Source organism: Arvicanthis niloticus, chromosome 21 (assembly GCF_011762505.2).
Source record: "Arvicanthis niloticus isolate mArvNil1 chromosome 21, mArvNil1.pat.X, whole genome shotgun sequence".
In the NCBI taxonomy this organism is placed as follows: Eukaryota; Metazoa; Chordata; class Mammalia; order Rodentia; family Muridae; genus Arvicanthis; species Arvicanthis niloticus.
This window is the reverse complement of record NC_047678.1, coordinates 25,487,885-25,514,457: the sequence shown is the minus strand read 5'-3', so window position 1 is coordinate 25,514,457 and position 26,573 is coordinate 25,487,885. Positions and strand designations below refer to the sequence as shown.

General features: G+C 43.2%; 1 protein-coding gene across 7 annotated transcripts in view; it reads left to right on the top strand.

Annotated features, from left to right (window-relative positions):
- The window catches only part of Nek11 (NIMA related kinase 11), a 221,282-nt gene that overhangs the window by 86,428 nt on the left and 108,281 nt on the right, over positions 1 to 26,573 (top strand). For 6 of the 7 annotated variants that reach the window (XM_076917994.1, XM_076917995.1, XM_076918000.1 and 3 more), the window contains 4 exons: positions 649 to 734; positions 3,050 to 3,169; positions 4,798 to 4,891; positions 16,665 to 16,779. In XM_076917994.1, the coding sequence (XP_076774109.1) occupies positions 649 to 734; positions 3,050 to 3,169; positions 4,798 to 4,891; positions 16,665 to 16,779 (415 nt within the window). The remainder of the gene's footprint in view (positions 1 to 648; positions 735 to 3,049; positions 3,170 to 4,797; positions 4,892 to 16,664; positions 16,780 to 26,573) is intronic. The other variant, XM_076917996.1, reaches the window with a different exon arrangement.

The following is a 26,573-nucleotide window of genomic DNA, read 5'->3' as shown; positions in this document are numbered from 1 at the left end:
CTCTGAACTGCTGAGGTGCCTCTCTAGTCCTGCAATATTTTAAAATTAATATCAGCAAACCCTGATAGTAAAATATAAAATCTTAAAGACACACTCCACCAAGGCCAAGATTAGCTAGAAGCAAGTGAGTTATAGTTGCTGAGTTCAGGCTTGGATCCTGTCGGTAAACATTTGGGATTGTATCCTTCACAGGTGTGGGCATTATTTTTTGATTTTACAAATGACAGTGTGTATTAAGTAAGTACCTCTTCTGCTTGCCAAGCTCTGTATCACAACCTTGAATGTCGTGCCTTAGCTAAGTGCCTCATTTGCCTGGTGCCCATCCTGTCGTGGGGAGGTTGACAGAGTCTATGAAAGGCTGAGAGTTGGGTACTCCAAGACCTTCGGGAAGGCCTGTTGGTGGCGGGCATCAGAAGGAGTGAGAAGGGGAAACTGCAAGGAGCTACGTCTGTGGGATCTCCCCACACAATCTGCCACACAGAATGTTATTTAACCCTTCATAGAGAGAAAAACGGCTGCCGTGAGTTTTATCTTAAAGTACCCTGCTACAGTTAGCAAAGGCCCCAGTCAGAAACGGGCATGTGGTACCTTTGTGCCCTTTCATTGTTGAGAGATGTGTAAGGTCCACATGGTTTTCCTTTATTTCAGCGCCTGATGTGTAAATATCCAGAGATGACACTGGAAGACAAGAACTCAGTTTGTCAGAAGGAGGCTGCTCGTACAACTAATGCCGTGTAAGTAATTGCTCTGGTTTTTAAAAGCCCATCTCATGTAAATGCTAAGTGCATCAGTCTTTAAAAGTCTATTAGTGCTAAGATGACTGTGCAGAGCATCCTAGATTTCATATACGTCTTGCCAAGAAATTAAGAAGCTTCAGTAATGTGGCGTGCCAAAACCGTTTGCTCCGGGTGGTAGCAGGCTGAAATCCTGCCCCACCTAAACCGCCACACAGCTCACCGATCTTCAGGGTGGCATCGCAGTCACCCTGTAAGCGAATAAAAAAATAAGTGGGTGTATAGAGAAATGAGTATCTCAGGCATTTAGGAATGATTATGCAAATGTGCCTTCTACCAGAAACCTAGATGGCGTCACATGGTGTTTGTTTGACTGACAGTGTCTCTATCTGCTGAAGGAAAGTGTTGTAGGTTCCCAAGACATTTGAAATAAAAGAAAAGCCAAATTTACTTTCTTCACATAGTATACACCCCCTCTCACAAAGACAGAGGGGGGCAGAGGGAGAGGGAGAGAGAGGGAGAGAGAGGGAGAGAGAGGGAGAGAGAGAGAGAGAGAGAGAGAGAGAGAAACATACATCTCCAAAAGAACCAAGATGATTAAAATGATTTCTGGGCCTGACTTCTCTTTTTTCTCATTCAAACTTTTTTTCTTTAACTCGCAAAAGCACAGAATGGTAGGTGGCTTCAGATCATGGGTGCATACCTATGCAGACAGTTGAGGTGCAGATAGCAGGCACCCTGCTTCTTAAAGATTAAACCTACAGTTCTGTTAATGGAACCCTAATTTTATAAGGACCCAAGGGCAATGGCTTTTCCTCCCCAGTGGTGTGCAAGACCCCCAGGCTGACCTTCACAGCCAAATCGCCAGGTACTGCCCTCTGACATATTCCTGTGTAGAAATTTTCCCCTGGCACACCCCATTACAGACACCCTCCCCTGACACGCACCCCAGTGGTTTCTCCATTGTGTCCTATTTGATTTCTGGCCTCACATTTGACCTAAGTAAATGGGCACCTGAAAGAGATCCCTGGGGTGAATCTACAGACATGTTTCTAATACACTTATTTTCTCGAATTGCTACCTATTCTTTCAAGAAAGTTTAAGTTATTTTTTATTAACTACAGATGTGACAGTAGAGGCTATTCTGTTTTTAAAATAATGAGTTAATTTTAGCTGGCGTGTTGCACCACAGTTGTGGAACAGTTAAAATCAATGGCATGCTGGAATTTGATTGTCTGGGAGGTATTTCACACTGTAAAATATTGATTTCAATCAGTCCCCTTTATTTTCAAGATCTGTGGCTATGTTTCAGGGAAGTCTATTAGGTCTTATAAAATAAGGGACAGCATATTCCTGATAAATTGTCCCTTCCTGGGACACTCTGGTCTGGATGATATTCTAGAAGCATGAGAGTGGCTGAGAGCAGTTTCTAATGGTGGTTTTTAAAGAAGAAGTTGAGAGTGAAGAGCCTTCTGAGATACTTGTCCCTACCCAAGAATGGAAATAGAGGTCACTGGGAATGTGGCCACCAGCGGCCTTGCAATTCCTGTTTAGCGTGAGCAGCTTCTTTGACTGAACAAAAAGGAGTCTCTTCAATAAATGAAGGACACCTGTATGATGTGGTATTCTTCTCTTTTATACTTACACCGAGATTTTACAGCCTCCAAAGGACATGGAGCGTGTGATTTGAGAGTTAGACTTTGAACCCACCAGGTGTTATTGATCCCCTCAGTTAACCACTGGACCATACTACCATAAAGTATCTATTGGAGAAAGCCCAGGGTATAAGCTATTTGGGATAATTCAGTTGTTATAATGCCACCATTAGACAGTGCCCATAATTATCTCATGGGACACTCACTGTAGCCCAGTCTTTACAGACAAGGAAACTGGGGTTCCCTTTCTAGCACCCTTGGCTACAGAGAGAGTGGGTGGTGGAGGTGGAATTCACTGCTTTTCCAAAGACCATGACCTATTACACATAGACGAGTTATTCTGGTGGCCTCTTTCCTCTCTGATGGACAAGATCCCAATTTGTCTCACATTATAAAGATCAGCCATAGGCCATGAAATGAGCAGAAATTTGGAAAGTACACAATTTGCTTTTAAGAAGAAATCCAATTTGAAAAAATAATGCCGATTGTCTGCAGTCCTGGTTGGCTCATTACCCACGTGGAGTTCGGTAGCTTTTCCTGGCCTGCCTCAAGATACTGCTCTCCCCGTAGACCAATGATCCTTGTGTAAAATATTTGTTTAATTTTTTTCTGAGCTTGCTTGGTATGAGTTGCATGGTGTGGAATGTTTATTACTTATAGGCCAAAAAAGATTCACCTGCAGACTCTGCAAGCCTTGTCTGACGTGGGAAAAATGACTCCCAGAGACCGGATGTGGCCGAGGAAGCTGCAGGCAACTGATGAGAGAGCCAGGAGGCTGAAGTAAGCTGCCCTGCCTTGGGGTGCCCCATGCCCTGCACCCAAAAGTAGTGTCAAAGAGTTCACACAAGGAAAGCAAAAGCCAAAATGAGTCCAAAGCACATATGATCACTGACTTATTAATTGTCCCCAATCCCCAAATATGATCACTGAGCAATAGATTAGGTGTCAGGTACTAATTATATCAGGTTTTCAGTCCCGAGGGAAGGCAGAGGTTGAAAGATAGGGAGGTTGCTGATAATGACAGTATGTTCAGGCCCTAAATGAAACCTTATCATGCTGGTACTTGGACCCGTCCCATCAAGAGCCTGAACAGACAGCTTCAATAGTTTACTCTGTGTTATTTACTTTCCCACTGCTGAGATAAAGTACTCTGAGAACAGCAACTTAGGGGATAAAGAGTATATTTTGGCTCACTGTTTGGGGGTACAGTTCATCACAGCAGAGAAGTCATAGGCAGTGGGATGTTGAAGAATAGTTAATGAACATCTTTGGGTTTAGAGGCAAGTTATTTGTTTGCTGATTTGTGTGGTGTGAATGCTCCTGTCAGTTTCAGGCTACCAGGTGATGGTATGGATTCTTCAGTTGGGAAAAATGTATGTGCAGTCTGTTCTCGGGAATCAAAGCATGCTGGTTCCTTTAAATCACTGTTTATGGGGCTAACTGGAAGTATATATGCACTTGAATTGCTCAAGTCATGACATCAACTCATAGCTCCAAACCCGTGTCTAACAAAGTAATGCTAATATCTCTAAGGTAGCATAATTCCTGCTATTGGTTGAATATAAATGGAGAGTTAAATCTGAAAGGAATGCATTAAAAAGGCAAATGTAATACTTCCCATGCATATTAAAAAATATTATTCAGATTAAAACTATTTATAGGCAAAAGAATAGCATGAATATTTTACATGATATAATAATATTGTTCCTATTTGGCCTTGATTTTATAAATTAATTGGATTAGAATTTTGATCATTGTATCTAGGATTCAAGAGAGGCCATGCATTTTAGTAATGTCATTGAGAAATGCCAACACTGTGCATAATCTCATTAATATGTGGTGTAAAAAATGAAGCTTGTGGAAGAGTAGAACGGTGGCTGCTGGAAGGGGTGGGCATGTTAGAGAAAACGAATCACAAGTCCTGGAAGTCTGTCTGTCATACATTATGGTGGCTAACAGTATGGTACCGAATAGTTGACAGTTGCTTAGACAGTAGACCTCTTCCCACTTCCCCTCCACCATAATGCCCACACATTCTTTGACATGAGTTCCATTGTCCTTGCTTATGGGCTTGCTCATCATGAAGTAGAAGGAGTCTCAGACATTGGGGTAGTAGCATCTTCACAGTCAGGATGCTCAGGGGTAAGTGCTGTCTTCTCCTGATATCCCAGGGGTTCCCAGAGTTGACTATGAGCCATAGCTTCCTTGTATGTTCTTTAGAAGAGAATCACATGAACATTTTAAAAGAGAGATAATCATTTGTGTGGCTGTACCATGAGGGACAGACCTAATGGTCTGGCTTCCTGCTAACTACTCTGCCTGTTAAAACAGGCATTGTGCTTATTTATACTATAGATATGGTGTAAGTCATTTTTACTGATTTTTATACATGTGTATTAACTTTACAGACAGATTGCTGAAGACAAATATAAAGAAAATAACAAACGGATACAAGGACTGAGATCCCAGAACGTTGGGTCCGTGAGTGCAGATGTGTTCCGTGTAAGCACCCTTGTCTCTTGTTTAAGTGGAGTATTTCCTTGCTTTGGGTTCTTTGGGTTCATCAGACTAAATGTGTAGGAAAGGGGTAGAAAATAAAGCACCCAGACTGACCTGGCTAACTTTAGAGAGGGCTTTAGAAAGTAACCCAGTAGTTGATGACAACCGGATTCAAAACAGCCCGCATCTGTAAGCGGACCAGTTGATTCAGCCCTCACATCAAGTGGCCACAGTCTTCAGGATAACTGAAGATGATTGACTGACAGGACAGATGCACACATACTTGACTTTCACTTCTGTCTTTTGTGTGTCACCTCTCCAGTCAATCAATTCCTTTTGTCTTATTTTTATTTTTTAACCTCTTATTTTCTGTCTCTCATCCATATCATTGTGTACTGTGATAATAACTTTGTTCAAACTGAAGAAGAACCACAGATATCTGATACTGAATAAATAGAGTTGCAGGATTCCCCCCAAGCCCCATTCAAGTCTTCTGAGTTTGAAGTCTCTATTTTTATTCATTGTTGAGAATATCTCTCTGGTCTTGGTGGTAGGATCTGATACTAAGGTACTCTACGTGGGGGGTCATTTGCGGCAGTTGACATCAACACCAGCCTCATAGTTTTTCTGATAAAGGCACCATGGAGTAGAAACATTTTAAGATGTTCACCCAGATATTTCTGCATCTGAGATGCTTTTCTTGAACAGAAAGAACCAACCTTGAGACTGATGAACAACCAAAATCTCAGTACTATAAATTCTATAGCTTAGCTTAGTCACGACAGGCTTCCAAACCCTGGCCAAGCAGAAGCCCAAACAAATCTTTCTTTTAGACAAGTGAGGCCTGGGAACACTTGTTTTCTGTCCTTCTCTGGGAAAGACAATGCTCATCTATCTTACTCAGTTATTTAGGGGATCAGATAGTCCAAAGTTGGGTCACACAGATGATCTAGTCTTCTCTATGTACTCATGGATTTTCTGCTTATTGAACTGGTCAGCAGATACCATAAGAATAGGTGATAAGTGCTTGATCCCTCCCTGTGTTCAGCCTTTCTGGTACCCCAGTAGTGTTCAGTCCCACTCTGTGTTTTGCCTTTCTGGTACCCCAGTAGTGTTTGGTCCCACCCTGTGTTTCACCTTTCTGGTACCCCCATTTTTAGTGACCCCATCTGTGGTATCTGTCACTGGTTTCAGAGACCTGTGAAATTTCCTCCTCATGGATACTGGCAAATAGAGAAACTACTTGCTAAGAGGACATGGGGTTGGCAACAAGACCAGGGCTCATCCAAGAGAAAGGTCTGGTTGCCACCACAGCATTCAAGAAGCCATGCCTCAAGAAAACTGAGTGCCCTGCTTCAGGACCGTAGACATCCCTAGGTTCTGTGATGATTGAAGGCTTCTGGTAGTAGGTCCTTGTCCCCAAATCTGTCTGCTTTGTCCATACAAGACTGAAATCCAAGCATTCCCAAAGATCTAGAAAAGGAAGCTGATGGGTTTATAAAGATTCTGTGATAGTTAATGTGTGCAAACTACTTGCCCAATCATTGAGATAAATCGGAGTGCTTATTTCTGGATTGCTTTGAGATCTAAGAGATTTCTTTGCTAAGACTGGAGCTTGGGAACCAGATATGACTTTTAAAATTGTGAAGCCTAAATGACCTTCTTCCCTTCTTCTTTGCTTCCTTGCTTCCTTGCTTCCTTGCTTCCTTGCTTCCTTCCTTCCTTCCTTCCTTCCTTCCTTCCTTCCTTCCTTCCTTCCTTCCTTCCTTCCTTCCTTCCTTCCTATGTGGCCCAGACTGGTCTTAAACTCATGAGCATCCTACCTCAGCCCCTCAAGTGCTGAGATTACAGGGATGTGAAGCCACACCAAGCTCTGAGTTTATTTTGAAGTTATCACATGGCAAAGAAAAATAAGACTTTATGTGTTAGGGACTGATAATCTACTTCACCTGCTTACTTTTCTTTTTAAACCCTTTAAGATAATCATTTTTGTGTCTGATATAATTATTACCAGAGGTGTAAACATACTGTGACATATGGAGGTGCCGAACAACAATGAAAGCCAAAGCTGGTTTGTAACCTCTGCAAATTTGGGTATTAAGATTCTACTGATAACTCCAAGACTGCATGGTGGGCAGAACCTCAGGAGATTTCATTATTCATATGTTACCGCATAGAACATGGAGCCAGAGAAAACACCTTTATTTTGGCCCAGCTCAGACGAGGAAAGGTTGCTCGGAGATCCTGTAATTCCCAGCACACATCCCTGGTGACTTCCTGCATTGGTTACTTTTCTTGATGCTGTGACAGAACATGCCTGACAAAAGCAACTTAAGGAGGGGTTTTGCTTTTGGGGTGACTTTTGAGGGACTCATGATTTGAAATTATCATCCAAAATGGCAGAGAAGTTGTTATGGTGGGGACATTCATTGCATCTGCACTCAGGAAGGAGAGAGAGACAGATGTCATTGCCTAGCTGATCTTCTCCTTTCATTCTGTGTTGGACCCCAGAAAATGGGCTGGTGCTGCCCACCTTCAGAGTAGGTCTTCCTTCGTCTGCTCTACCTTTCTGCAAACACTTTCATAGATACACAAAGCATGTTTCCATAGTGATTCTAAATCTTGTCAAAGGGACAAGTAAAATTGACCACCACACTTTCTTTTCTCTCAGCAAGCAGCAAGTATCTGTGTTCATGTGTGCACACGTACACAAGTTCACACACACACATATGCGCATACATATGCAAACTCACATTGTCCTGTTCTAGCTAAAGATTCTGGTTCATTCTTTGAGTTTTCTGAGGTTTAGTCCCACTGTCTGTGGTCCTAAGCTTTTCAGAAGTGTGTCTCCTAGGTTTGTATATGGGTAGGAGCATTTTTAGCCCGCCAGCATGAGGATTACAGATGATCTGTTGTTAGCCCTCTTCTCTCTGCCAGAGGTCAGGTTGTCTTCAGGAAAGCCCCCTGAGCTCTCAGATCCACATCCAGCTGGCTGCCTTGTAAATTCTGTGACTTACGGGACACTTCTCAGACTTCAGAATGCATAGAGTATACTGTGAGTGTTGATTCTGAATCTGTTGGTCTGGGGTAGGGCCTGACATATCAGATTTCTGATAAGCTCCCTTTGATTCTGATATTGATGACCAAGGATTACGTCCCATTATCCAAGGGCAGAACATGGGCTCCTGGATGTGACCACCCTCCTCTAGATGAAAGAACTGTAAACGACAACAAAGAGCAGATCTCTTATCTCTTTAAAGCGGGAAAACTCATTTAATGGAAATAGAAAAAAAGGAGGTGCAACCTGAGGGAAGGCTTTCTTGTTCACCCAGGAGGACTGGGGAGAAAGACAAGCAGGCAGGGAAGAGGCAGGTTGAATCATACTCTCAGACACAAGAGGGAGATGGGTTTAATGATATTCACAGAACAATGCAAGAAGCTAAACACTTTTCAGAGGCCTGAAGGGTTTTCATCATCTCAGGGAAAGGCATTGTTGAACTAAAAAAAGATGAAATAAAATATGACAGAGGCTGAGTTAATCAGATGCAAGAAGCTGAAGGAAGATGGAATAAGGGCAAAATGCAGCTGTATTCTCCACATTCTGATGACTACGTTTCCTTGTTCTGTCTTCTCCACATTCTGATAGCTTCATCTCTTTCCAATCTCACTGAGGCTCTGCCCTCAATTCCTTCTTCCTTTCTCTTGTGCCTGGCTGCAACACACTCCTGTGTGGTTCCTTGTGGGGAGTCTGTCTGTTGGAGGTGTGTGAATGATCATGTATGTACATGCATATGAAAACCAGAGGTGAAGGTGAACAGTGGGATCCTTCTCTGTTTCTCTCTCCCTTATTCTGGGAGGAAATGTCTCTCACTTACCTAGAGCTCATTGAATACTGCTAATGCAGCTGACCAGCAAGCCCTGGGGATCTTCTTGTCTCTACCTCTCCAGCTTTGCGATTAACATCTGTCTTGTAAAATACAGACGCTGGGAATCTGAGTGCAGGTCCTCACACTCAAGTAGCAAGCACTTTACCAACTGAGCCCTGTCTCCAGAACCCTCTTGGGATAATTCAGAAGCAGCTGTAGTGGGGAGAGTTTTGGGAATAAATGGGTCCAGTATGCCATATGCTATGAAAATTCTCTGAGGCACTTAGGAGAGTCCTGGCTTGATTTGTCTTCAGACTTTAACTGACAATGTCTTTATTTTGGCAGGCATTTTCTGCTTGGCTGAATTTGAGTTTTGAAGTCTTGAAGCACAGTTGAGAGTACAATCATGTTTGACTCTATTTCTTAAGAGGATGGCAGTTTTAAAAAACCTACAATTTACAAGGCAAGCCCTGGCTGCCTTTTTTTCCCAATGGCATCTACAGTCATACATGTGCCAAATCTGGGCTTCTGGGGAAAGTACCTAGCAGACCAGACATTCATATGTGTGCTGGGAGCAGGGTCAAAGAGTAGATCAGTGATCCTCATCCTGAGAGAGGCAGATATGGCAATTCTGTCCTCTTCAACAAGAATCCCAGCAAGTCAGTTAATGGAGTGCGTATTTTCAAATGCCTTTCAAAGTGCATTCAGTGGTAATAGTTCACCATCTCTCATTCTTTGGGTTCTTCATGCACTGTCAATGAGCTTTTGCCATCTGGATCCAGCTGTACCTCCAGTAGGGAAAGCAGACTTGTTAACAATACTTCAGGAGTGCACTCTCACAGTGCCTTGTTGTATGGGGCTGGGGCAGGGGCATGGCTTCATTTGATTTGAGTTATTCATTTAATATTACTATGGACTTTCCTTTTAATTTATTTCTTAATAAAAGGCTTTCCGTAAAAGACACTTATCAGAGAAAATAGGACAATTCAGTATTAGATTTACTTTGCAAACACATACATGCAAATAATAATAATAATAATAACAACAACAACAATAATAATAATAATAGACAAATGATGTATTGAAATTCCTACTAATATATTTGGGCACCTTACCATTTACTTATTTATTTATTCACTTATTTATTTATTTATTTATTTATTCAGTTAGTTTTGTTTTGTTGAGGCAGAATCTCATATTGTGCTGGTTCTTTTCAAACATACCATTTAGTCCAGGATTGATTAATGTTCCTGCCTCCACTTTCTGTGGTGTTTTGAATGAAAATGCTCCCATAGTCTCATATATTTGCATGCTTACTCACCAGACAGTAGGACAGTTCGGGAAAGATTAGGAGGATTAGGAGATGTGGCCTTGTTGGAATAGGAGTGACCTTATTGGAGGAGCTGTGTCACTGGGGATGTGTCACTGTCTCTGACCAGTTGCCCCTATAACCATGGTCTTTTTATGTTTAACTTCCCCAGTGGCTGCTTTAATACAGAGTGTTCTGCTCCTGTATCAACAAAGAAGTCTATAGGGGTCCCCTCCACGTTTAGGGTTACCCTAGGCTTGGGGAGGGGTCCGAGTCCCATCTCCTCTAGTCATCATCTTCAAGGGCCAGAACCTTAGGGGTCCTTCCCTTCTTCTTAGGGCATTCTCGCGCCCAATGTCCTTTTTCTTTATAGTAGGCACACTGATCCTTCTCTAATAGGCGCCACTGTGGTTCTCTTTTCTGTTTGGTCTAAATCCTTTATTGTCCAGGTTCCCTGTCTGTCTCAGCCATGTCTTTTCTCTGTCTCTTTCTCCTACTACTGCAGCCAAAATCCTAGTCAAATTTTTATCTTGCCTGCGATCTTGCTTGTCTTCTCTTTCTTTCTTCTCATGTTCCTGTCACTCTTCCTCAGTTTCTCTTTTATGATACACTTTCTCTGTCTCTTTAACCAAATCCTGCAAAGTATAATCTTGTAACCCCTCTACTTGCTGTAATTTCTTTCTGATATCAGGTGCTGACTGTCCTATAAAGGCCATAGCCACTGCTGCTCGCTGACCCTCCAAGGTCGGGTCAAAAGGTGTATAGCACCTGCAAGCCTCCATTAAGTGGTCAAGAAACACAGACAGTAGCTCACTAGGCCCCTGCTGGACCTCTGTTACCTTGGCCAAATTGGTGGGGTGTCTGGCTGCCCCTCGGAGACCCGCTACTAGAGCCCGGCAGTAGATTGTCAGCCTCTCCCTACCTGCAGCCATGTTGAAATTCCAGTCAGGTGGATTGAGGGGAAACCTGGCGTTAATCTCATTAGGGAGATTGGTAGGCAATCTGTTGGTTCCTGACACATTCTTTCGGACCTCCAAAAGGATCCTCTCTCTCTCTTCAGTAGTGAAGAGAACCTGTAAAAGTTGCTGGCAATCATCCCAGGTGGGCTAGTGAGAAAACATTAGAGACTCCACCAAGCCTGTCAGACTGGTGGGGTTATCAGAAAAGAAAGGGTGATTAGTTTTCCAATTATATAGATCAGCAGAGGAAAATGGCCAATATTGTAGTGGCTGGAGAGCTGGTGGGGCCACCAGGGGCTCAAAGGTATGCAGCGACAAAGCCACTGTTGAGTCCGGTCCCTCCAGACTCTGTGTTCTCTGGCTCCGAGTTCTGGTGGCCAGCCCTCGCCCCTCAGCCCCTTAAGGAACAGGGGCTGGTGGTTTGGGGTACGGAGGAGATGGAGGACTCAGCCACTCAGGCGGCTCCTCAATCTCGGGATAGATCTGCGGGGGAGCTGAGGGCTTTGGCAAAATGCTTGGTTTCAGTTTTTGTTCTGACTCTCGAACTGCCAGGACTCGGGAGCCTGGCTTTTGCTTCTTCACCCATGGCTTAACCCATGGTGGGGGATTCTGGACCAGCTCCTACCACACAGTGATGTAGGGCTGCTGATCGGGATGGGACCCTGGTCCTTCCTGAAAGACAATAGCTTTAACTCCAAAAATTATAGTCAAGTCAAAAGTCCCCTCTGGCAGCCATCCTATATCAAATGGCAGCCATTCAGAGGTGCAAAAAGTTTGCCACGGTCCTTTCCTGACTTCAACTGACAAGTCATGTGATCTAGGTCTTACATCACTCCAATGATCTAAAGTCAAACTTAAGGGGGTCATTACAGTCTGTCCCATTGTCACGAGTAACACAAAGCACAGACACAGGACACACAAAAAGAGACTAATAAAAATTCTTCTCAATCTCAAATGCCAACACCACTTCAGAGAAACAGACGGCTGAGAGGTCTCTTGTGTCCTCTATTCCAAGAGGATCACCGTTTCCTCCTCAACCTCCAGATGGGAATCACCCAGGCGTCCCTGGGGTTTCTTGTGGCTACCCACATCCAACCCACGGAATAAGGCAACGGCAACCATGTTCTTCTTCAAGCAGTTTATTCAGCTATCCCTGTACAGCGAGCTTCTTCTCTCTCTCTTCTCTTCCCCGTGCATCCCCTTATAAGCATTGCCTTAATCCTATCAGCAGCTGCCACGAAGTCACTGGTGATTGGCCATTCTCAATGATGTGAGGTGGGGTGATCAGGTAACCACACCGCTCAGCGCATACAACTCCATATATGGAGTTGTCTTTTCTCTCAAGCAATGCCTATGCCAAGCACCACCTTGTAATGGTGAGAGTGAAGCTGCTTCCCACAGGTCCCCCTTTTTTGTTTTATGCAAGCAGAAGGACATAGAGGTCTGAGCCCCTGTATTTGAAGGGAGATTGTCAACCCCATTTTTACCACCTGCCGTCTACAGTATGGTTACCATGGGCGACCCAACCTGATGCTGTTTTCCAGGGGACAGGAACTATGGTAAAACCTGTATGCAGTCAGACATATGTCCGAGGGCGTACAGCGCCCTCTGCGGTGCCACGCCCTACATCCTGCTGCATGTTACAACTCAGAGCTCTTCAAATAGCTTAGCCAGATTTGCGGGGACTCTCCTCCTTCAAGAGCAGTAAATGTTTGAACAATCATGGCATTAGCATTGTGCTGTTGCATACACATCTTCAGAATGGACCATAATGCTAGGCAACTGACAAGAACAAGGCAAAAAGCTAAGGGCTGCAATTCCCGCCCATTCTTTTAGGTGGCTCATCGCAGATCAGATCCAGGAGGCCAGGCCCTCAGCAACGGACAGGTCAAGACGGGTGGAATTCACGTGCACCATGGCTAGCCACAGCTTCTGCATCAAGCCATCGAAATCTTCCGTCTAATTTCCTGTAAAATACTGAGACAAATTTCTAAACAAATGAGCTGCTTGACTTGCATTTTCATATCTTACAGATGTCACACAAAGACCTGTATACTTCCACTGACAGCCCAACTGAGCTAATTCCATGAGCATGTCTACTTGCTCCTGGACTAGATCCACTCTTTGATTCCCCAGCATACTGCTGGCTCTCAATTGAGAATTAATCTGCCTCTGTGTATCCAGGGCCATAGCCACATTGGCCTGCTGCAGTAGCAGCAGTAGCAGCAGTAGCTGACACTGCAATAGGTGTCACAATGGCGGCAGTGATACCAAAATCCCTGCGTGTCCTAAACAGGGTCATAGCTGATGGTGCCTCCAAATGATTTCCCTTTTTGCACTTCAGGCATAAACCTGGAGTTCGGCTTCTTTGATCCTGATTACCCTGCAGCTGTGGGCATTGACGCTTCAGGTGTCCTGGTTGCCCACACTAAAAGGTTGCTGCACCTGTACCATGAGTCATTTGCATCACAGCAGCAGCTAGCCCTGCATTAGATAAAGGCCCTCCTATTTCCCTACAAATTTTCATATTTAGACCAAACAGAATTTTCTTGTCTTTCTAGCTGTAATTTCAAGAGAAAAGCACCTTGTCACTGAGATTTTTCTAAGAAAGACAACTCTTCTTTATCATAGAAGCCAAAAAGCTGCTGGGCCTTTTAAAAGCAGCTTATGCTGACAATCAGCTCCTGGAAAGGTTTCTCCAGCTCAGCTTGACTCTTAGCTACAGGTGTGGGGTAAATTATCAACCTCTGCTGTGCATATAAAGACTGCCTTTCAAACCAAGGTAAACTAGATCAAAGGCTGGATCAAGCAGTTTTAACGATCTTTTCTTTTGAACCTGAAACATAGAACACCATAAAACATAGACCACCAATCATTCAAACAACAGTTGACACACGTGGACATTGGTGCACCAAGGACAAGACAATAAACAAAGAAAGCAGAACTAAGGATTTCTCCTGTGGAAGAGAGAAACTCAAGACGTCTCCTGAATTTTCTCTTGTTCCTAGGAGAGCTCTGAAACAGCCTTTTTATTCTTTTTTGCTGACACAACCCAGAGAGAGAACAACTGCTTTTCAAAACCCCTTTTCTCTCTGATATTCAAGATGGTCCATCTACCTTGTCCTAAAAGCATGTCCTGATCCCATTGTTGCTGTCCAGCTGCCTGATTTTGAGCCACATATTCAGCTGAATATTCTATGAAATAGGCTTTCCAATCTAAATATTGGCCAGGAGTTAAGCAGGCCTTGGCTAGGCTCATCCAATCACTTGGAGTCATGCAAAATTGATGAAGAGATTCTAATTGTGCTATGACAAAAGCTGCACTAGTACCATAAGCACGGACCCCCTCTGCAAGCCGTTGAATTATTTTAAATTCCAGGGGCTCATGTATTCTATTTCTCCCTCCATCCTGAAATACAGGGAAGCACTGTTGTGCCCTAGCTTCTCTCCAGGCCTCCGGACAGAAACTCTGTCCACTAGACATAGCTAATTCCGGGACATAGGGTGGTGGCCGCGGCAAATTTGGCAGCCCTGGGGCAGAAGGTTCCACATTAAGTTCTGCCTTCTCCAGCCTTCTTACTAATTTTTCTAGCTCTTCCTCAGTATCAGTATCCTCTCCCTCCTCATCTGTTTCTTCTGATTCCTCTGACTTTGCTGATCTCTCCTCTTTTAATTGCTCTAACGCCTCGGATCCTTTTTAAAGTTCCTTCTGACATCTTCCTTCTTTATCCTGGATGCAGCTACACACCAACTTCCACAAAGGGCGGACACCACCTTTTAACTCTCCTTGCTCCCATACAAGATCAAGATCCCTCCCAAGCTTATCCCAGCTTCTAAGTGTTAAGTGACCTGAAACAGCAAACCATGGGGCCACTTTATCAATTTCTTGTAAAAATTTTTCTAATGTAGAGGACTTTATCCCCAGCCCCTTTGCCTTTAACAGCTCTCTTAGGGCGACAAAAATTGGGTGACTCTGTGAAGTTCCCATCTTATAAGAAACTTGTCTGAAAACCCGGAACTTTATTGGCTAGTTTCACTTTTGCACTTTATCATCTCCTCCGGGAGCCTGACTTGTCCCACTAACCGGGAACCTACTTTCACTTTCAACTGTCACTTTCAACTCCCGCTTTCAACTTTCACTTTCAACTCTCACTTTCAACTCTCACTTTGAACTGTCACTTTCAACTCATCCCAATACCAGGAACCTATCTTGTCTCCTACCCGAGAACCTAACTTGTCTCACTTACCTGGAAACTTATCTTGTCTCCTACCCGAGAACCTAACTTGTCCCACTTACCTGGGAACTTACCCAGTCGACTGTCCTGAAGCCGCAAGAAGTTCTGAACATGTCCTGAGAAGTTTCGGTGGATCCCGGGTTTCGGCACCACTTGTCGCTACCCACGTCCGACCCACGGAATAAGGCAATGGCAACCGTGTTCTTCTTCAAGCGGTTTATTCAGCTATCCCTGTACAGCGAGCTTCTTCTCTCTCTCTTCTCTTCCCCGTGCATCCCCTTATAAGCATTGCCTTAATCCTATCAGCAGCTGCCACGAAGTCACTGGTGATTGGCCATTCTCAATGATGTGAGGTGGGGTGATTGGGTAACCACACTGCTCAGCACATACAACTCCATATATGGAGTTGTCTTTTCTCTCAAGCAATGCCTATGCCAAGCGCCACCTTGTAATGGCGAGAGCGAAGCCGCTTCCCACAGTTTCTACCCTCCTGGGACGTCTCCCAGGTCTACAACCAGTGATCTACCAGCTCCTTTCATTTCCTCTCAAAATGAGAATGGCTGTAAAACTGAAAGTACTTCTTCAGAAATTTACCTAAGATCAAAAACAGACAGATAGGCGAATGACAAACCACAGATAAAGACCCTACCTCCAAGTGGGTTCTTGGAGATTAGGGTGGTCGCAAATCCCGGATGAGCCCCCAATGAAATACCCCTGAAGAGGGAGACCCTCACTCAAGTCTTGGGATATTGCAGCCACCCAATAACTCACAAGAGACCAATTTTGATGTAAGCAGCAAGAGGTTTATTTTGGGACCAGTGTGCTGGGGCCGAGACTCATAACCCACGCAGGGGTAGAGGAGTTTGACCCCAAGCAAGAAAAGCATAGGGTATTTAAAGGGAAAAACCACAAACCAGGGGAATTTTGAGGGGGGGGTCAGGAAGGAGGAAGCAGCCCTTTGTTTCATTTGCATGACAGGATTCAAGGAACGGTCAGAGGGGAAACATCTTGCACAAGTTTTTCTCAAGACTCTAATCTTGCACAACCATCTGTTCTGTGGTCAGCCAGTTCCTGGAACATGGGGCCCTGGTGCCAGCTGACTTAGCTAGTTGGCTCCTCTCAGTCTGCTAGGGATTCTAAAAATTTTCCATGTCTTTTAATACTTGACTGAGCCTTTGATGTGGCTCCCTGGATATCTTGATTGGTTCACCTAGCTATGGGCTAGAATCTGATTCCTACTGAGGTTAAATGCTTTGCCCAAGGTTACTGTCTGGTTCTCTTATCCCAAGTTACCAACTCAAAGTTTGAAAATGCTATCAAGCTTAGGAGAGAATGTTGCTTCCTTTGTGACAGGGCCACTTCCTTCTGTCAGCTCTCTCTCATTAGTTGTCAATTCTGTTCCACAAGGAATTAGATGAACGGACTTCAGAGAGCCTGCCTGAGCCTCAGTCCCTTCCTTGCCTGGACCTCGATGAACTTGAGCCAAGTTTAGAGGACACCATTGTTGACCTTGGACATTATGGTATGTGTTTGCATCATCTCTCAGCAGGCTGTTTGTCTGGTTTCTGAAAAAAGCCCTTAGTGTATATGACTACCTGGCATTGATGCTCAGGGCTGGACTGTGATGCAAAGGGCCTTTGTTCTCTCTGTCTTCATTGCAAGAGTGACGATGAGTTAGAAACTCACATCTGTTGAGAGATGTCTTCTGAGTGTCATAAACAATATTGCCATTAACTGAGTAAGAGTTCCCCAAAGCTCTACTTCTCTCTTTTATGATTGGCTCCCCTGCCCCTCAGGTACATTTAAAGTGAAAACACAAACCAGACTCTGCTAGATCCACTATCCAGATGTGCAAACATCATTGCCAGAGAGTAAGTGTTGAGAGCTGTTACCCAGCTGGAGGTGCTGCTTGTCATATATAGAGGGAGCCCATGGCTACCTGGTCTTTCTGGGTCTTCACTACCTTACCCATGAAACAGGAATGATTTCTCATTCCATGGTTATTATAAAAAAAAAAAAAAAACCACAATTGGGCATGGAAGTTCTCTTAGTTTAGTACCTAGCGAAGTAAGAGCTGAAGAAAGAAGCATTCACAACACTGTGAGGGACACTTTTGAATGCTCGAGGCTTCTTGGTCTTGTTTGTCAGTATTCCTAGTGCCTAGACTAACACACCAGGTATCTTAAAAATACTCATTAGTTATTTCTTGACTAAATCAATTTATTAATTCATGAGTAGATGAAGAAGTGACTGAATGATATATTATTTTAGACCCTTAAGAAACAAATGGCAAAGCAAGACTAAAATGCATGACATTTTATGTTTGCAACATACTCGCATAAAAGGAAAAAGCTAGGAGAGGCTGGGGGAGCTGGTGGACCACCATCCATATCTTACTGTACAGAAGAAGAGGGGAGCCTTAGTAGAAATGTGTTCTTCTACCCAGGAAGTCCCCAAGTCCCCTGTGGTGCCTGCACTCACTCCCACCACTGCTATATTTTAGCTGCATTTGCCTACAGGAGTGGTAGCCCCTGAGGGAAGAACTCATTGGCAGTAGGTCCTGGAGGCACGCCTGTAGACTCTTTTCACTAATTGAACATTAAGGGAGTGAAACTTGGCTTGTGTCTTCATCTCAGCCTAGCACTCGAGGTCTTTCTGCTCTAGTAGAGCATGGCTCACCTCCTTAGCCCCTGAAGCTCATTACGCTCCCAATCACCAAGTTCAGTGTGATGCTGGAAACCATCTTACAGCAGAAGGATGACAAGGGGCATGTTGGTGTCAGATGGATTTGCCCTCATTTCTTTTTACTATATTATTTGTTTCCATTTGAGGAGAAGTGGGGGAAGTCAACTGTTCCAGGGTCATTCTTTCCTGGAGTAGGAAACTGAGAAAGTTAGGTCTTGTGTAGGAACTGATGTAGGTAAAGCTATGCCGGAGGGCATATACCCGAGGGGGAGCCATTGCTATGAAAAGGAGCCCAGGATAGGATAATAAACAATCATCTGAGATAGAGAAGTGGGAGTCTGTTCTCCTGGCTTCAGAGAGGAAAAGATATCATTAACGTGTTTCTTAGAAGAGAAACAAACAACATGAAGGCATTTGCTCAAGGTTCACTCAGCTCCTTTCCAGAGTAACCTCTCTTCAGTCTCTCCCAGACTGCCATAGACTTGCAAGAGTCAAGTGTGGTGAGTGAATGCAATCTTCTAAGGCAGCTCCTTTGCTGTGGGCTCTGTGCTAAGGCTAAGCTACTCTAACCACAGATGCTACAGAAGGGAGCTTGTATCTTCCTTCCCTCTCAGGTTGGTTTGTTTCACTGTGGTGAATAATATGCTATCACCTCAACTGCAGATAGGCAGCCCTACTCCCCCAAACTCCTCCTTCATGCTTAGTCTACATCATAAGCTATAAAATTCAAAATAGAACAAATACAGTAGTGTAAACGGTTTAGATACTTTATGAATTATTGTGAACATTTCCCTTATTTTCTGTAAATTGGTATTTTTATAATTATTTTTTCCTCAAACATTAAATTGAAAATAAAAACTTAGATGTATGTAATGTTTGGGGTTGACAATCCAGGAGAGAGAGATTATTGGCGAGCATTTGGGGTAACTGCGAAATGTTGAAGTGGGGCAGCATTTTAGATTATTGATGAACCGTGCAGTGAATACTCAGTGTTCTTGAATTTTTTTTGTTTTTTAATTCAACGCCATGCTTTCAACACCTGGAGGGACCACTGTTTATTACTGTCTAGCATGCACACCGAAATTATGCAGTCATGTTTTTAAAGCTCCTGCCCCATCCATTTAATCTGTTTTTGAAAATGAACTGGAAAATTCCTTTGGGAAGTGAGGAGTTAGCTGTAGAGGAGGGGGGGGGGATAAGAGATAGTTACATTTGATATGCATTTATTTGGATAGAGCTGATTTAATCTAGCTAGTCCTGGATTATCAGCATAATCAAATGAAAGGACCCAGCTGGAATGTTAAGGAGTTCATTCCTATTTAATTCATTTGTGTACTAATGATTTCTTGAACATTATTTGTTTGTTTGTTTTTTACTTTTTGAGATTACAATTACATTTCTCTCTTCCCCTTCTTCCCTCCAAATCTTCATTCTCGCACACACACACACACACACGCACACGCACACGCACACCACACCCCTCATTCCCTTGTTCTCTTTCAAACTCATGACCTCTTTTTCTTCAATAGTTGTTACATAAGTAAGTGTGTGTGTGTGTGTGTGTGTGTGTGTGTGTGTGTGTGTGTGTATGTGTGGTGTGCCTAAATAAACAAGTGTGTCCTGCTCAGTCTGTACAATGTTACTTCTATGTTTCTGGGTGGCAGTTTGATCTCAGATGACCAGGTGGTATGCTCTACCCTGGAGGAGACCATTTCTCACTCACTTGTGAGTCACCACAGGATGCATGGGTATGCTGACTAGAACAGTCCGTTCTAGAGATGCTACTGAGGTGTGTGTAGGAAGGTACAGGCTGCAGGAGCAGGCAGAATAAGGCTTACTTTATAGAGTTTGTCTGTTCAGGTCCATCATAGCCTCAGTTAAAGCATCTAGTGTTGAAGCCCATTTTCCAGCTATGCATGGAAAAGCAGGTCAAGTGGCCCTTCCAGGGGTTATCATGCCTCACATGATGGCAACCTGACAGCATCAAATGCATTTGGTATCTTTTGAAATAGGACATCTTTCATTCCTTCTTGGGCTTCTTTATGGCTCCTGATATCTCTTTCTTTTAAATATCCAAGTAGAAACCAGGTCATTTGAGCTTCCACACAATGCACTCAGCGTTTTATTTTTTAAAAAGACACTGAGCAGTTCCACTACTTTTGCCAGAGGAGAGATGAAAACAGAACTCCAAGAGGATGAAATGCAAACATCCTTAGATTTACTCCTAAGTGTTAGAAATACAAACAAATCCAGCATCCATCAGCATGGGAGGTCTCCTTGGAAATGAAAAGTAACATCTCCCAAAGCAGGAAATGTGCATAAGTATAAAAAATAGTATTTTAAGCAAAGATGCCTCACACTAGTGAGTTTAGAATGAAAGACTCCATTTCCACCAAAGCTAAACCCTGAAGAAACCAATCTCTAAATGAAATTTAGAGCAATTTAGGGCAATACAAAAATCATAATTTCAATCCAGGACATCCAGGAAGACCAGTTTGACCCCTGGCTTGTTCAAAGAAAGCAGAAATTTGGTTTTTGTTTTTGTTTTTGTTTTTGTTTTTTTCTCCTTAAGTGAGACAGAGAAATCTATTTACATTATGGAAGAAAAGCCTGGTGGCTCTCAGGTTGCACCAAGAGTTTGCAAGCTCCGGAAGGCAAGGGATGGCATTCCTTCCATGAAGCCAGCAGCTTCACTAGCACCCCACTAACAAGCTGCTCAGACAATGGTGAACAGACTGAACTCCGAAGGCAGTCCTTGGAAAAACTGCGTATGGCAGGAGAGTTTCCCATGGCCTCTCAGCCAGGAGAGTTCCCCATGGCTTCTCAGCCATTAGTTAGATGGGCTGGCAACAGTGTTTCCTTGGTATACTCCAGTTCTCATGGAGATCTCAAAGCAGCAGATGTCATTGGTGACAGGAAATGAGGCTGCTGGCTGGAGTACTGGTGCTGGAGCCTGATGTGGCTGTCTCCTGAGAGGCTCTGCCAGAGCCTGACCAATACAGATGCGGATGCTCGCAGCCAACCCTTGAACTGAGCACAGGGACCCCAATGGAGGAGTTAGGACAAGGACTGAAGGGGCTGAAGGGGTTTGCAACCCCACAGGAAGAACAACAGTATCAACGAACCAGACTCCCCATGGCTCCAGCTGGATATGTAGCAGAGGATAGCCTTATCTGGCATCAATGGGAGGGGAGGCCCTTGGTCCTTCGGAGACTTGATGACCCAGTGTAGGGGAATGCTAGGGTGCTGAGGTGGGAGTGAGTGGGCAGGTCGGGGAGCACCCTCATTGGGCAGGGGAGGAGAGAGAGGGCTTATGGAGGGGGAAATAGGAAGGGGGATAACATTTGAAATATAAATAAATAAAATAATCTATAAAATATAAAACAAAACAAAACAAAACAAAAACCCGAAACAAACTAACAAAAAAGGACACCAAAGAACCTTTTATGATAGTAGAAATATATTCTTAGACAAAATTGAGTATTTTTCGAAACTCACCACCAAGCTTTATACTTTAAATGAGTGCACTTTGTTGCTGATAAGATGTAGTTCAGTAAGATTAATAGGGGGAAAAAGGCTTATGTAGAGAAACAGAGGAAAGGAGAAATCATCATGTTAATCCTAATGTCTGCCGAGTTACATTCTCATTCGCAAGGACCCTCTGTAGAGTTGAGGCTCTTAGGAGGAAAATGGCTACTTAGACAGAAGGTAGATGCCTTGGTGCTTCTGCCTTTAGTCTCTGCTGTTGGAGGGTTTGTACTGGAGACAACCCTGTGGGCAGATGTAAAAGGATCTGGTGCCCACTAAGCAGCCTAGGCATGTTGGATAGTTTTATGTCAACCTAATACAAGCTAAAGTTAACAGAGAGGAGGGAGCCTCAGTTTGAGAAAAAGCCTCCATAAGATCTGGCTGCAGGCAAGCCTGTAGGGCATTTCTTATTTAGTGATTGATGAAGGACAGCCCGGCACATTTTAGGTAGTGGCATCCCTGGGCTGGTGGTCCTGGGATCATTAAGAAAGCAGGCTGACTTTGCTGTTTTAAGACATATGTAAGTTCTGAAGGATTCATAAAGATGTAGGAACAGACTGTGTAGTTAATGGCTTTTCCACATCTGAGTCTATACTGCCCTGGTGTGTTAAAAATTAAAATATACTTCAATTCATAATTAAGCCTGAAAATGTGAATTGACTTCCTGCATTAAAAACAACTATTGGGAATTATTTAGTAACAATGGCCAATCCTCTTAGTTTCTAAAAGATCCAGTGATGACCTAAATTTTCCTTAGTTTACAAATGCAGTGATAGCAGTTCAGATATGCCCTTAAAGAGGGCCATTTAGACTGAGCTCCAAGGTTCACACTGAAGTGGGACCTGAACCTCCACTCTCTGTGCACGCTGGTGATGGCTACTTTAGTTTTACACCAACAGAATACGTTAGAATAAGGGTATAGAACACTTGTGGAACTTGGTTACTTACAGAAAAACGCCTGGACTTACACAGACACCTAAAAGCTATGGACTATGAAACTGTATTCAGAGTTGGGGATGGTGTTTACAACTGAATATGTGAAAATTTCTTGGGAAATTCTTGGTGTAAACTAAGCATTAAAAATGTTTAGACCTAAGTAGAAATTGTAATACATTTAGTTTTATCTCGAACCAAATTAATGTTACATTAATGTTACAAATACTAAAATCTCTTTGCAGGTCATTGCCAGGCATTTTATGAAGTAGTGTTAGCAAGGAAAAGAAGAACATGTTAACTTTAGTTTACCCACTTAGTAATATCAAACACAAAAAGGCCCACTTGAGTCTGATGATAACAGTACTCCAGCTGTTAATAGTAGCTGCATGACAGTAAGTGCACATTGCCTAAATATGTTCGCGCATTAAAAAAAAAAAAACAAACTCTGCCATCCAACAATTAGGTATTTATGATTTACTTTTGAAAAGAGAGATGACTATCCCTGTAGCCTTTTGAGTATGTAAGGGGAAAAATGTACTTTTATCCAACATCTCAAATAGATTTTAAATGAACGATGATAGCTTTAAAAACATGCTATAATAATGTACTTGATTGCACTACACGCTTTGTACAAAGAAAAACAAGCAAGAAACTTAGGGGAAGAGAGAAGCTTCCTTGTTGTGCTTTTGCAGAGTTATGCTCGGAAACATGGAGGTAAAGTCTGGCATATCTCTAACAGAGCACTGTATGCTCTTTCTGTGGAAATAAAACTGCTGGTATGAAAGAAAAGAAAGAAAAGAATGAAGGAAAGAAGGGAGGAAGGAAGGAGAGAAAAGAAAAGAAATGAAAGCAGGCTGAGCAAGCCACGAGGAGCAAGCAAGACAGTAAGCAGCACCCTTCCATGTCCCCTGCAGCAGCTCCTGCCCTAGGATCCTGCCCTGTTTGCATTCCTATCCTGATTTCCTTTGATGATGAACAGTGATAGGAAAGTGTAATACCAATAAACCCTTTCCTCCACAAGTTGTTTTTGGTTGTAGTGCTTGATCACAGCAATAGAAACTTTAACTAAGTCACAAGGCATAATAGAGAGACAAAAAGAAAAGATAGCCCAGTCCAGAGTGTGGTTTAGCAGGCCTGTAATCTCAGCAGACAGGTGTAGGTAGGGGATCAGGAGTTGAAAGTCAGTCTGGAGTATGGAGTTTGGGGTAGACTGAACTACATGAGACCCTGTCTCCAAAAGTTAAAAAAAGAGAAAAGAATAGGAAAAAAGACAAGATTGCAAACCCTGTTTATGATAGAGAAGCCAGTGAGATGCTGGCTCAGAAAAGAATACCAAGCACTGGGTCGTGAGACAGTCCTGGGTCTTCATCATTATCCTAAAGCTTTGCCCTCCTCAAGCATGACTAAGGAACACTGATGATAGTTTTATTAATATTTATCCCCTATTTCATTGAGTTATGTGTATGTTTTATTATAGCGTTTCTTCCTACTGTAATAATTGATTCCCAGAAATAAAGGCCCCTGCAGTCATTCACTGAATCTAATATTGAACTTTTAAAAACATTCTCCACCCTGAAGCATATTTAATAACTTGGAGTGTTTCTTCTGCATGATCAGTCTCTAAATAAAATTTAAAAATTATATCCAAGTTGAAAAGTTAAAGGCGGTACAGACTGACACTTCTCTGGCCAGCCACTTTGATGTAATAGCCTAAGAAGACACAGAAATAGGACATTAGAGTCCCAGAACATTAGCATTCATAGGAAGGCAGCACCTGCTGATCTCTGAAAGTAAGTTTCTCAGCTGAGAAGGCTGCGATCCTCTTCTTAGCAAAATAAGAGTAGTATGTAGTCATTAAACTAAGGGCCACACTACTAGAGAAGAGGAGAGAACACACTTAGTTACCTTGCCTGGCCCATCATCGTGGTTTACATTTGGAATAAGCCAGTTAAACAGAAAATTAAACCACATCCATTGCAGCTTTTGGGGTTGGGCAGGGCTTATGTTGGGTGGGAAGTCTCATGCAGCATCCCTTCATTGGTCTGCACAGACCGTGGTGGTCTCCTTCAGTGGATGCATTCACTCCCTGCTGCACAACCCACAGTTGTACTCTGGGTTCAGTAGTTCCTACATGGAAAATACATCATGGTGCCCGTCAATTCCTGGGTTACCATGGGACTCAGGAAAGAGACCTGTGTTTGGGTCTTGACTTTCCTGTGTGCCAGCACTCTGATTTTGAATAAGACAGTTACTTTGATGATAGTTTTTAAGTTTTTTGTTTGTTTTTTATAATTACCATGGAATTGGTGATACCAACCCTAAAACAGCTCAGTCTTCACTGGAGACCATCTCAGAAACTGGGCTGTGTGATTGTGGAAGCCAGAGTCCAGAGTTGTGACAAGGACATTATGTCTGTGTGTGTGTGTGTAAGAGAGGAGTTTAAATAGTTGAGTCTCATGACATCTCAGAGTGGAAACATGATATTGTCTCTAAATATTTCATTATATAGTATAGGAACAGAATTTTAAATTGGCCAACTAATTTGCAATGAATATTACACTCAGACCTTTATCTGTGTAATTTCTATTGCTAATAGTTTGATATTCACATATAATATTCTTACTATAAAGTGGGGGTGAGTTTTGCATTTTTGCTTTCCCCCTGTGTTATGTAGCTGTTTCCTCTGGATTGGAACGTTCCCCTCCTGGAGGGGGAGGGGAATACTATGGAGGCTTGTGAACCACAGGAGACACTGGAGGCCCCTCCCAAGGTTTTAAGAGCATCAGACAACTGCTCAGGGGTAGGAGACTAGTCAGTGTTATGGTTGTCTGCCAGATGTGCAGAGAATTCAGTGATGTAGACTTACAAGTTGTCACCCACACTTAAGTGGTGAAGATACCGGTGTCATTCATGCTCCTGTATGCCACCCCATAAAACCCACTGGCTTAGCAACACAGGTGGGCTTGCTCCACCGTTGCCTTCTCTAATTGGGGTAAATAGACATTTCTTCAGGGATTCAGAAAAAGTGTTACAGCGTTGTGCTTAGACCTAATTATTGTGTAATTAACAAAACTCACATACATGATAGGGTCACATAAGGCCCATCTTTCAGTCATACAGATTGATCCAATTATGAAGTAAACTGGACTGACTTCTGTATGTAACTAGATCTCACAAGTGTAATGACTAGACCATCATGCCTTTCTAGTCTTTTAAATGGTCTTATTAAGTCTAAAGACCAAAAAGTTTCAACATTTGCAAGACATCTAATAAAGTCCTTCAATCTCTTAATTCAGTCCTTGACGTGTAGTATATTCTGTTTTGTGTCCATAAAGAGCTTTGCCAAAACTGCTGGTGGACACAGTTGTATTTGTAAGGGTAATGTTTATAACCTAGCTTATTCTCCACTTTTACCAGCTAAAACCACTATTAGGATAGGCAGTGGAGTGGGGACCAAAGACGCCCACACTCTGGTCTTGGGTCTGTAAATATTAAGTTACACATCAAAGCCTGTGATTGAAGGTTGTAAGTGGAGCTAAGGTTTCCAGTCAGCTGAGCTCACAATGGGAGACTATTCTGATTCTTGGAGTAGTCTCTGTGCCATCACAGGAGTCCTTAGCCAGGAAAGGGGGGAGCTGAAGAGATGGCTCAGTAGTTAAGAGCACTGGCAGTTCTACCAGAGAACCAGGGTTTGATTCCCAGCGCCCACCTCATGGCCTCACATCCGCTGTAATTCCAGCTCCAGCGAATCCAACGCTTTGTTCTGGCCTCTGCAGGCCTTGTTCTCAGGTGCACGCTCATAAAGTTGGCAGTTTTTAATGAGAGGAAGGCAAAGGAGAGGGCACTCCGAGAGGCGGGCGCTGTGAGGACACTCAGCCACCACTGCTGCTTTTGAAGATACGGGAAAAGGCAGCAAGTTGGGGGAAAGATGTGACATTTTGAAAAAGGAAAATAACAAGAAAAGGAGACTTCCTCAAGAAAACATCTTCACACGGAGATCCATGTCAGATTCTTGGTCTGAATAGCCATGAGGCAAATAGTTTTGTATTATTCTGTAAGTCAAAAAGACTAGCCTGCATAGAAAACTAATATAGACATGACCGCCATACTTATTGGAATCCTCTCTCCCTCCCTCCCTTCCTCCCTCCCCCCCCCCCGTGTCTGTCT